This window comes from Terrapene carolina, unplaced genomic scaffold (assembly GCF_002925995.2).
Source record: "Terrapene carolina triunguis isolate 2854851 unplaced genomic scaffold, T_m_triunguis-2.0 Scaffold211, whole genome shotgun sequence".
NCBI lineage: Eukaryota > Metazoa > Chordata > Testudines > Emydidae > Terrapene > Terrapene triunguis.
Genome location: NW_020664562.1, coordinates 1,344,773 through 1,356,328, shown reverse-complemented (window position 1 = coordinate 1,356,328; position 11,556 = coordinate 1,344,773). Strand labels below are relative to the sequence as shown.

General features: G+C 45.6%; 1 protein-coding gene across 1 annotated transcript; it reads left to right on the top strand.

Annotated features, from left to right (window-relative positions):
* The first annotated feature begins 4,395 nt into the window (after positions 1-4,395).
* On the top strand, positions 4,396-8,978 carry LOC113407451 (regulator of G-protein signaling 16-like). The gene is made up of 5 exons (XM_026656000.1): positions 4,396-4,436; positions 5,857-5,958; positions 6,754-6,815; positions 8,319-8,485; positions 8,778-8,978. Exons 1-5 carry the CDS (start codon positions 4,396-4,398, stop codon positions 8,976-8,978), a joined length of 573 nt encoding a protein of 190 aa, XP_026511785.1.
* The last annotated feature ends 2,578 nt before the right edge of the window (positions 8,979-11,556 follow it).

Genomic DNA, 11,556 nt, shown 5'->3' with positions numbered 1-11,556 from the left:
GTGACCCTGGGCAAGTCTCTTCACCTTGGATTTCCAAAGGTGCCTAAAGTACTTAGATGCCCAATTCCCATTACATTTCAACTCCCTTAGGCTAGGGTGACCAGATATCCGGATATTAGGGGCTCTGTCTTATATATGCAACTATTCTGCTCCCCCCACCCCAAAAAGTGTCCTGATTTTTCACACTTGCTATCTGGTCACCTCACAGGCACTGACTTTCCAAAGTGCCGGGGGATGCTCAACCCCCTGCTCTGCCCCAGGCCCTGCCCCCCCCACCCCTTTCCCCCAAGGCCCCACCCCCCCCCCCCCCCCCCCCGACCCTCCCCCCCCCCCACCCTTTTCCCCCAAGGCCCTACCCACACCTCGCCTCTTCCTGCCCCTGCTCCACCCCCACCCCACTCTTCCCGCCCACTTCCGCCCCTCCCCTGAGCGTGCCGTGTCCTTGCTCCTCCCCTCTCCCCCCGAAAGCCTCCTGTGTGCCACAAAACAGCTGATCATGGCAAGCGGGAGGGTGGGGAGGTGCTGATCTGCGGGGACCGCTGGTGGGCAAGAGGCACTGTGGGGGAGGGAGGGAGGGAACTGACAGGGGAGCTGCTGCACCCACCATTTTTTCCCCATGGGTGCTCCAGCTCCAGAGCACCCAGGCGCCTACGGGTCACCCTACCTTAGGCTCTTTCGAAAATCCTAGCATTAAACTCTCTGTGGCTCAGTTCCCCATCTGTAACATGAGGGTAGCACTACTTCCCTACCTCACCAAGATGTTGTGAGGATAAATTCACTAGTGTCTGTGAGGCACTCGGATACTACAGAGATGGCCATATAAGTACCTAGAAAGAGTTAACCCTATCAAGTGTGCTACATACCTATCCTATTTCAGAATATCTCCAGTGCTTTTAGGAGTTAAAGGAAGAGAAAGATCTGAACTTTCCTGTGTGCTCCTGTGATCCAGGGGCCTTTTAGTGCCAGCTGGCAGAAGGCACAAGGGATGGCATGTGAGGTCTCTACTGAGAGCCAGAAGCCCACTGGTTGTAATAATCATTGTGAAATGTATGCACAGGTAATATTTAAGGAGTTATGTATCAATACTGAAAATTAGGTTCTTAAGATCTTGGAGTTAAGGCAGGTCACCATGACTTACCTCAGAGATGTTCTTTGAAGGCAGGAGATAACTGATACCTTTCTCCCTGTCTGGCCATTTTTGTACTGTATGTCCAGTTGCATACTAAGCCAGGTACAAACTGAGAGACTGCAAAATCTACAGAAGAAATCTACAGGAAGAAACAGACAGCAGGGGGCATCCCATTTATGAATGAAGACAAAGGATTGGTCTGGTATATCATAGAATGCAAAAGGAAACACACTGATTCCTTCACCAAGGAGGGAAACTGACAGCATGCTTGTCCCATGAAAGGAGGGTCATAGCCAGCCAGGCTGTAAAGTGCTGCAAGGATTTGGGGTGAGTATTACTTTACAAGACATAAGAGTTACTTGTTGATTTAAGTTCTAGGCTCTAGAATGTGTGTTATGATTTTATTTTATATGTAAGCATTTGTTTCCGACACTTCTACTTGCTACTACTTGAATCTCTGTGCGTTGTTAAATAAACATATGCTTGATTTCACCATAAACATGCCTGAGTTCTGGGTGTTAAGCCGGAGCAGAGTTCTAAGGAGTGACTACTAAGCTAGGGTGTTGTTTCTTTGGAAGCAGTGGCTCTGAACAGTGAGAGTGTCCAGTGGACCAGGGGCTGGACACTCCAGGGAGACGCTCAGAGGGCTCGAGGAGTGGAGTGTGCTTATCATTAACCTGCAGAGTGACAGCAGGGCCTGTGAGACCAAGAGGGGGCACTGCTTGTGTAGCCCCTGGCTGGTGGAGGTAGAGAGCTGACCCACGGCAGGCACAGACAAAGTTACCTCATGTTAAGGGCAGGTGGTAGCAAGGTCCTCATAGCCCTGGGTATTCCCAGGAAACATCACAGCCACCGCCCTACCCTGGAATAGACTGAATGCAGTGTTTAGTAAGTGACCGAGCTTTACCAGATTCCTGTGCCCCTGTGGAATGGAGTCTAAGACAGCACAGGGTCTATGACAGATATCAAGGGCAAGAGTCACTGGTATGCTCTGGATATTTCTGGCTGTTCCAGTGATCCAAAACAGCTATAAACCCAGTATAATAGACCAGTTAAGCAACTCATTGCTACCAATGAATCTGGCCCCTTGTTGTTTCATTGTATTTATTATTTCTGTATACTACTTCAGTTCTACTATTCCATTGCTGGACAGACAGACATAGCTAGGAAGATGAAAACGTGCTTCACGGGTTCTGCTAAAGCAGCTTAAATGAGCTGTTGTCCTGAGTTCGCTGCAGCAAACAGACTGAAATCTCCATCACGCTGTGTTGCTGCCGCCACAGACGCCGCAGCTCAGGCAGTCTAACGTGAGCGGCTGTCGTGGCAGATGCAGCCCATGACAGATGCAGAGGAGGGTAGTTAGCGTTTGTGAAAAATGTCCAACCTGGTGGATGGGCTCACAGTGGCCATGGGGCTGGTTGAGAGGCAGGAAGGAAGGAGCAGACGGGTTTAGAATCACCGCTTACAGATTTGTATTTGAAAGATGAGGAACGTAAGAGCCGTGATATTATGAACTCTGATGCCCAGAGAATGCAACAAAAACAGTGAACCACAAAGTGTTAATGTCCAAAAGCTGTCATGGTGACTGTAGTACTAGAGGGAGCAGGTGTTACTCATCAGAGAGAGAACTGCATTTCCCCAGCAGAGAGCTTTAGACTCTGCTTGTCTGTCTGTCATGTTTGTCCACCACAAGGGTTTTACACCTTCCTCTAGCATCTGATACTGGTCACTGCTTGAGACAGAATGTTGGTACGGCAATTGCATCCTATCCATCCATCTATCCTCTGCTATATCCCTGTTTCCCATTGATCTCTGTCTGCAGGTCTCTCTTGCTTCCCTTTCTCGCTCCGGCACTGCAGTACAATATGGCATATGAGATGGTGCAGCAGCAGGATACTGATTCTTGAGCCGCACCTCTGTCAGAAGCTGTTTTATTACGCATTTGGCTGTTTCAGTGGAGCCCTTGGCATGGCCTTACAGGGAGTGACGTTCTGCTTGTTATAACATTGTGGGAATGTGGGGGCACTATCAGGTTGCAGTACAGTCCCCTACCGTGATAAATTTTCAGAAAATTGACCTTCTTTCTCTACCTCTTTGCTCCATTCTCTTCAGCTCTTCTGTCTTGATCTCCTGCTCCATTCTCTCTTTCCCCTGTTTTATTTTCTCTGTTCTTCTGTTCTCTCCTATTCAGGTTCTTACATTGTGCCTATTACCATGGTATCTTTTCCCTTACTCTATATTTCTCTCCTCTTCTTTTCTCCTTCTCTCCATTCACCACATGCAGATCAGAATGAAACAGAGTCTGCAACTATGATCCAGTGTACACTACACATTGAACCATATCAGGGGATCTGGTTACGATAACTAAAGTTGTCCTTCCACACGGTTTCAAAATATAGGTGAGGCCAAACCCTGTTTTAACAAGTGTCTCTGAGTTGTGCCACAGCTTGGATGTATAGCGTGATTTAGAGGCATGGTTAAAACACAATTTTGCCCTATTGACTATGCAAGGCAGACACTGGGCCTGTTTCACTCGCAGGCTGCGGCTGCTTTGCACTGCTCTGGAGATTGTAAACCATTTAAACTGGGCTTATAGTTACTTATGCCAGAATGGTACAAAATTGCCTGAATGTATCGGTGAATCTGGCCCATTGTTTAAACCCCCGTGAGGACAAGCACATTGTACCTGGTGTTCTCCCAACATGCTCATATCTGTACTGCAGACAGGACTAAGTGGTCTCCAGCCAGTGGTACTTAGCTGATAACTGCTATGCTTTTCATATATTGTATATTAAACAGATTGTTTTATTTTAAGAAAGAAAAGCTTCCCATTCTCCACACACTTGTAACAGCATATCCTCCTTATTTCATGGCAGAGAGTCTAGGGGCAGTCACAATGCTAGCGGCTTCTGATGTTTACATAGCAGGTATAGTTTATAGGTGGAAATTAGTCTGTTTTTCCTGTTATCTGGGAACAGGTTAGGACTGTGATGTTCAAGGACAGCTCTGATTCTCCCCCACTTCCCTCTCAACGCACACAAAAGAAACCCACCTAAACCATTATCTTTTCTTACTACTGTCAGAGCTTTTGGTTGGCTAGAGGCTGGAGTTGTGTGTGGCTAACCCCTCCCACTTCCCATGTGATATAAAGCACAGCTCCCAGGCCCTGCTTCCAGGCTACAGCAGCTGCTTGTTGCTTTCCAATCCAGTGACAAGGACTAAACCTGTTGTCAGCTACCTACCCTCCTGCTTGCCTAGTTCTCAGCATGTGCCGGGGTTTAGCTGCACTTTCCACCTGCTTGGAAAGGTAAGAGGTTTTGAAATACTGGGACTCTGGGAAATAAAGGACTTGTTGATACAGAAATATTAGATTCAGTACCAGACCTTATGGCCCCTTTTGCATGGGCAATGATGCTGTGTTTGTAAAACTGGGACACACGCTGTGTTTAAATCATAGCCAACAGTGGTTCAAGCAATATAGTTTAGCACTATAGTCCCAGGGAGGAGGGGAATGTAGGGGTAAGCAATATGAAGGGGTAGTGCTGCTTTTATATTTTTTAAATGCTTGAGGTTTGTCTTGCTCTCCCCTTCAATTGCAGAACTTGCTTCGCCCTGACAGCAGCAAATATATTTAAAATAAATATTTCTGCAGACACATTTCAAATAAACAATGATGTGGATGCAGAGTCTGGTGCTACTTGTTTGGCATTGAATCGATAATTTTTATAACAGTCCTCTGAGACACCTTGTATAAGCAGTAGTATAAATAACGTTTGCCCTGTACCCTTTCTTAGGGATGGTACTCTAGGGAGAAGGTGATCTAGCAGGTAGCTGTCTCTGTATTGTCACAAAGATGCACTGGCAGGGAGGTATCTCAATACTGTCGCAGAGATGCTGTGGCACGGAGCTGTCTCTGTGCTGGCGCAGAGACGCCGTTGCAGGCAGCTGCACCAGTACTGCCGCAGAGACCATGTGGCACAGAGATAGCTCAGTAGTGTTGCAGAGACACTGTGGCATGGGGCTGTCTGCGTAGCGTGGCAGAGACAGCGGGACAGGGAGCTCTCTCAATACTGCTGTTGAGAAGAGAGCGGTTTCACTATTTTCCCTGACACTCCAGAGCAGAAGGAAAAAGTACTGAGGACAAGAGGATCAGGAGAGCAGAGCAGAGATTGACCAACAGACACCAGAGTGAAGAGGAAGCCAGAGGGATAATGAAAGGGCCAGACAGGGCAGGCAGCTGCCTCTATACTATACACTAACCAGGCAAACCCCTCCACACATGCTCTATATGTATATACAGGAGAAGTGTATACAAGAAAACGATCTCCCAAGGAACTACTGAGAGTTTTCTAGTGGCTTCTGGTGGCAAAGGGTGGGATTGGCGAAGAAAGGTTTTAATTCATAAATAGGAACACAATGACTAATACTAAAGATAACAGTGGGCTAAACCAATTACAGCAATAAGGGGCTGAAACTTCACTAGAGTCATGGAGCTGTGCCTGTTTCTATCAGTGTTTAATTTGGCCCTGTGTATTCATGCTGGATTCAGAGAGAGTGCTAGCTAATTGCATCCTGAGGCATTTTTCTGTAAGGATATAATGCTAACAAGCCTGTCCTAACAACAGGCCTTCCGTCAGTTTGATGAGCATGCACCTCCACCCCCTAGTGGCCATTCCTTGCCTCTTAGAATCTATTCCATACCCATCTGCTCCTCTTCTGTCTTTCAGAGCCAAACAACTCAAGACTCGTTTAGGGATCCTGCTTCATAAACCAGAGTTGGGACATGAGGCTGAGAGCTTCAGCACGTCTGAGCAGGGCACCAAACTGAGGTAAGCCACGCCTGCCTTTTCCCCCAACTCAGCACAGGTCCCCTGCTGCTGTACATGGGTAGACATAGGCAGGAGAGCACAGCAGCAGAGCACTGTATCATGAGAGAGTTATATTGGTCCCCAAGGACTGCCCTGGGATTGGATCATGTTCATGCCCCTCTCCATATGAGGAAGAAAGCACAATACATCAGCAGAACTCGCAGCTCTTCACCCACTAAGCCACACCCCCAAATTTTCAGAGGGGAATGTTTATTACCCAGCTCTACCAGTCATAAAACCAGACTGGACAACAGGAGCCCTAGCGAGTGGCAACTGGGACACAGTGTGGTGTCCTAGGTTCAGGCTAGACACCAGAGTGGATTTAACTGATTACTGGAGTCCCCCAACCAGCTGCTGGACTCTATCTGTGGACTGTAGTCAACCTTAGAACCAGGACCCTGAAGGCAAACTCTTTGCCAGAGCTTGTACCAGCTGGAATTGGCTCCTTTGAATATCTATATAGAAAAACAATTGGCCATAGCTACACTATGGAGCTAAGATCTGGCGAGTCATCTGGGAGAGTAAGAGAGAGGGAGAAAGAAAGAGAGAAAGGAAGGAGAAGACCCCAGAGGTAATGAGATTGCTGGGTCTCTTACTTTAGTTTTCTATGGAGTGTTGCAATCCTCTCCTCTTCCCCTAAACACAGTAGCCTCTGTCATGGAGCTTTTCTATCCCTGAGAATTTGGCCAGATTGAACACTTGTTAGTTTGTTTCCATAAAACAAGGTTAATACTTAACTTAACTTTTCCTCTCCAGAAACTCCTCAGAGGAAGCACTAGAATGGAAGAAGTCCTTTGATCACCTGCTGAAGAGTAAAAGTGAGTATGAGTCTCTTGTATGACAGAATGAAGGGGGAAGTACACCAAGACTGAGTGGGAGGGGAGACTAAGGGTTAACAGTGTGCGTAAGTTCAGCATAATAGGTAATGTTTGCCCATTCTCAGACTAGAATAAAAGAAAGGTCAGTCTTTAAGAACTGCTTCCTTCTCCCTCCTAAGAGTGCTGCTTTGATGCAAAGAGGACAGTGGAGCAGATAACTGTCTGAACAAGCTGGGTAAAAACCAAACAGAATTGCTGCATGGCCAAGTAGGGTTGCCATTTTTCAGGTGTGGTCCTCTTTCTGGCAGAGACGTTGCATCACAATGCAATGCCATGTTGTTGGGGCATAAAAGTTATCATGCTGATGTTATGTCAGTGGGATGTATCACTTTGTCAAAACCTGGACTGTAAATTGTCCTGCAAGCTAAGGTTATTACCCATCGCAGTTTCAATGGACATTCAGTAGAGACCCATGAAAATGGATATTGTTCAACAACTTTGGGGTTGAGAGGCAATGCTACCACTTGTACTATTCAGAATTTTCTTAGAGAGGGAGAATTCAACAGCTTCCCTCCAGAATGGTAGGAAATGCCCAGCAGTGGAGAAGTACTGATTCGGTGTGATTTTTAGTACATCCATCCTGCCATCCAGACTGTCTGTACTTGCAGAAGTACTGGCTGTGCTATGCACTAGAGTCCCAGTAAGAAAATCTCTCTCACACACACACACGTAAGTACTTTTCAGGGATACACTTTGCAATCAGGTGAGGGTTATCTCCTTCCTACATGGCCGCAGTGCCCAGGAGTTGGACTATTAAATGAGTGACATTAGAAATGAGAAATCTTCAAACTAAAGTGGACTGAAAATGTTACTGACATGATAGAAATGACTCCACAGAGGAGAGGCCCTTCTCTACTGATGTGCTCCTTGTTTCAGCCTAACCCAAACTGTCACCCATTTTGGTTAACAAATACATTCAGAGGTGTGACTTCATAGACTCTCTTGAACATGGGGCATGTGTGCTTCTGCACTGCTTGTGACTTGTTCCCTGTACAACTGAGTCAAGAAGAAGGAGAAAGTCACCACTCAGATCTGCTCAGATACTCGTGGAGGGCATATAAATACCTAGATAGATCTCTGTAGATCTATCTATCTGTTCCAAAGCCACAGGGAATACACTCTGGAGAACCATTATAGAAGGTCAGACATGCAGAACATGCTGGAGACACGGTATGCCCCGTTCCATGCTTGTCTGTGGGAAAGTGGTTTATTGGAACCCAGAGGCCAACAAACAATCTGAGAAGGGTGGAATCTGTCTAGGATGAAGTAGAATATTATGTCATGGTCTGAACTCCAAGAGAGACTTTTCAATAATGCTAAATTACTCAATAAGCAAGATGTATTTTAAAACCTGGCAGCATTCCTTATCTCCCAAAGCTGTATTAAGCTGCTTCCTTTTCCCCTTCTTCCATCCCTAAATCTAATTTTCCTTTTTCTTCACAGATGGGGTGGCTACATTCCATGCCTTCCTGAAGACAGAGTTCAGTGAGGAGAACCTTGAGTTTTGGTTGGCTTGTGAGGAGTTCAAAAAGTCCCGGTCAAAAACTAAACTGTCATCCAAGGCCCACAGGATCTTTAAGGAGTTTGTTCAAAATGAAGCACCTAAAGAGGTCAGAATTATTTCTAGCTTTACATTTTATGGTGTGGAATTGAGAACTGTTTCACTTATTTAACATAAGTTTGTGACAGTAATGTGCTTTCCCCGCTCATACAATGGGAAAATTAGTTCCCACACGCCAAGCGCCATCTTATATGGAAGACACATCATGTGATTTCCCAGAAGACCATACATAATATTTACAGTCATGCCCCCATTTTATTTATGGAGGGAAATCATTTCCCTCTCCATATGGTAATGTTCCCACACCAAAAGAATATTGTGTGTCCTGTCCTTCCTCACAGGTGAATATTGACCATGAAACCAGAGAAATAACCCGGAAGAACCTGACAGCTGCTACTTCTTCTTGTTTCGATGCTGCACAGGCAAAAACCCGCACTTTGATGGAGAAGGATTCCTATCCCAGGTTCCTGAAATCTACCTCCTACCAGGACTTGACAGAGCAAATCACCAGCCATAGCACCAGCAAGCTGTTGCATACCTGATCCAAGTCACCTGCACTGCCAGAAACTGGGGGGTGAGGGGAAGAGCCACATAGTGAAGCAAAGGTAGAGGAGGCAGGAGCCTGAGAAACAGCGACTGAGGCAGAAAGAGCTCTGAGCAGTGGGGTTTTGGCTAAAGTCCTGGGATTTTATCCTTATCAGGATCCCTAGGATCTCAAATGCTTCCATGTACCTCCGAGCTGTAGGGAGAAGCACCTGTCCCCCATCACTGGCATGGGAGATGGTGAAATGGGAACTGTTGGGAGAGAGAGATGGGTGGACAGTTGCTTATATGCAAGCAAGCGCTCCAGTGACAGGTAGTGGGGAAAAAAGTATGCAAGAAGAGACTTGCACTAAAAGTAGAGAGAGAGAAGGGAGCTGGATGAGAGGCTCCACCTGAGTGGCAGGTTCCATTGAAAACAGGGTAGATTCAATTCCCCTCCAAACTGTCCACCATCTGATGTTGAACTTTGTGCAGACAGACATGCATAAAGAGCCTCAATCTGCTCTCAAGACCCTGCCTCTATACTGACACAAATTACAAACTATACATAGCGCTCAGAAGTTTGCAATTTCCACAGTGCTGGGGCCAATGAACCCAAACTTGTCTGCATGTTCTTGCACCAGCTGGAATTTCCAGCATCTCAAATCATAAAGATGCAAGCACAACTTTGGGTTTTCAGCCACAGGAGTCCTGCATCTGCTTTGTTTTGATTGAGAGAGATTTCAGGTTCTATTCTGCCCTCTCCAGTGCATGCTCTGGGTGATCCTTTACACCTCCTTCCAATAAGACATCAGCATAGCATGAACATTTCCCCCCCCCCCCCCCCTCATATTAACTACATGAGCTCATGTTTTGGTACTCTAGATTGTTGCGTGCAATCTTGGATTGCATGCCCCACTTTTTTTATTGTTATTGATAAAATTTCATAGATGAGCACAGCACTTTACAAAGTATATACTTTGGATAAGCCCTTGCCCTGAGGAGCTTACAACTGAAATTGGATTTATTGTAGATACCACAGTCCTTAGATACCATGGTGACAGGCACTACATAAAAACCCAAGAGAAGTAGGTAGAGAGAACTCCAGTACAGTCAAAGGATGAGGCACAAGAGTGGCAACAGCTGGAGTCCTAATTGGTCAGGGCTGGCATTGTTTTTTCAGAAGACATGGGAAAGAGGAGGGTTAATAGATTTATTGTATGAGTGTGAAATTGGAGAGTGATGTTTAAAAAGGCCCAAAGGGCCAGATTTTTAAAGGTATTTAGGCTACTAACTCCCATAATTTTTTTTATCATTTGTGTTTTCACCTGCAAAATGTGCCCTTTGGTGATTGTGCCGGGGCTCCTCTTTTTATGTGCCTTCTTCAAATACAGAAGCTCACTAAGACCATGCCTCCTCCCCTGTGCCTCTGCCTCAACTGCCGTGAAAGGAGCCCTGCAAAATATAGAATAGGAGAGAGACCTCTTCTCCACACAATCTTCCCCTAATAGGCTCGTGGAATTTGTTTCTCATGCATGTGCCTACAGAGAAAGTAAAATAGGTCCTTGAATGAAATGTGGAAGAGGAAATATGGAGATTTCCCTTGGTTTTAAATCTGGGCTTAAGTCCTCTGCCTGGTGAAATCAATAGGCAGAATACTGAGCAGGTTACTTGCATTTAGTGATCCACACAAAATAGAGTTCTGTGAGATGAAGCTAAGCATAAAGCTCTGAGACAGTGAAAGTGGTTGGAAGAACCTATTTAACCAGAAGTTGCTGCCCAACGCTTCTCTGAGGGGCTTGTAGAACATTTCATTTGCTGAGACTTCTGGCACAAGACTTGATTTTCAGAATCCCACCCTGATTAAGTATTTACAGATCCATTAGCTGGATTAGATAATTATTCAGACACTGAGGGTGCAGCTACACTAGTGCTAGCAACAGTATAAATACTAGTGTAGATCAGGCTCAGGTGTTTTCATTGAAAACCTGCCTTGAGCAAACTTTCCTGGTAAGACAGAAGCATAGTGCAATCTTACCTGAAGCAATTCATTCACAGAAGCCAAATCCTGAGATCCTTACTCAGTTGTTACTCATTCTTTGCCCAAACAACCTCCTCTTGACTTCCATGAGCATTTGCCTGAGTAAGGACAAAGAATTTGCCCTGGATCATTAGTGGTGTCCTCCTATTGCAATTTGTCTGGCCAGTGGCTTGAAGAATCTCAAGAACTAGTGGCTGGACTCTCTTCTGCATCCTCCTCTCTTCTTCCTTCCCATTCTACCTCTGAGTCTTCATGGGTTCCAGCTGGGTTCTCAGGAGATTCTAGCTGCTTTAATATTTATTATTTATTTTTCACAACTGGAACTAGCTTCATAATGCTATTGAGATACACATTGTTCTGATTGCATGGCTAACACAATATCATGATGATGATGATGATTAGAAAATAAAACAAAAAAAATTGAGATGGCTTCCCTATTGTCTTTGTTTTTAAATTACACTCTTTTTGCATTGGTAATCGTGGGACATAAATTATAGTTTATGGCAACATCGCACATGGGTTGCATGTCACTCACAATGTTGTTTTAAAAAACAATT

Excerpts from the sequence above, each read along its gene's own strand:
- LOC113407451 (XM_026656000.1), top strand. The coding sequence starts at position 4,396 with ATGTGCCGGGGTTTAGCTGCACTTTCCACCTGCTTGGAAAG. Across the intron at positions 6,816-8,318 it reads TCACCTGCTGAAGAGTAAAA|ATGGGGTGGCTACATTCCAT; the intron begins GTGAGTATGAGT and ends TTTTCTTCACAG. Across the intron at positions 8,486-8,777 it reads AAAATGAAGCACCTAAAGAG|GTGAATATTGACCATGAAAC; the intron begins GTCAGAATTATT and ends CCTTCCTCACAG.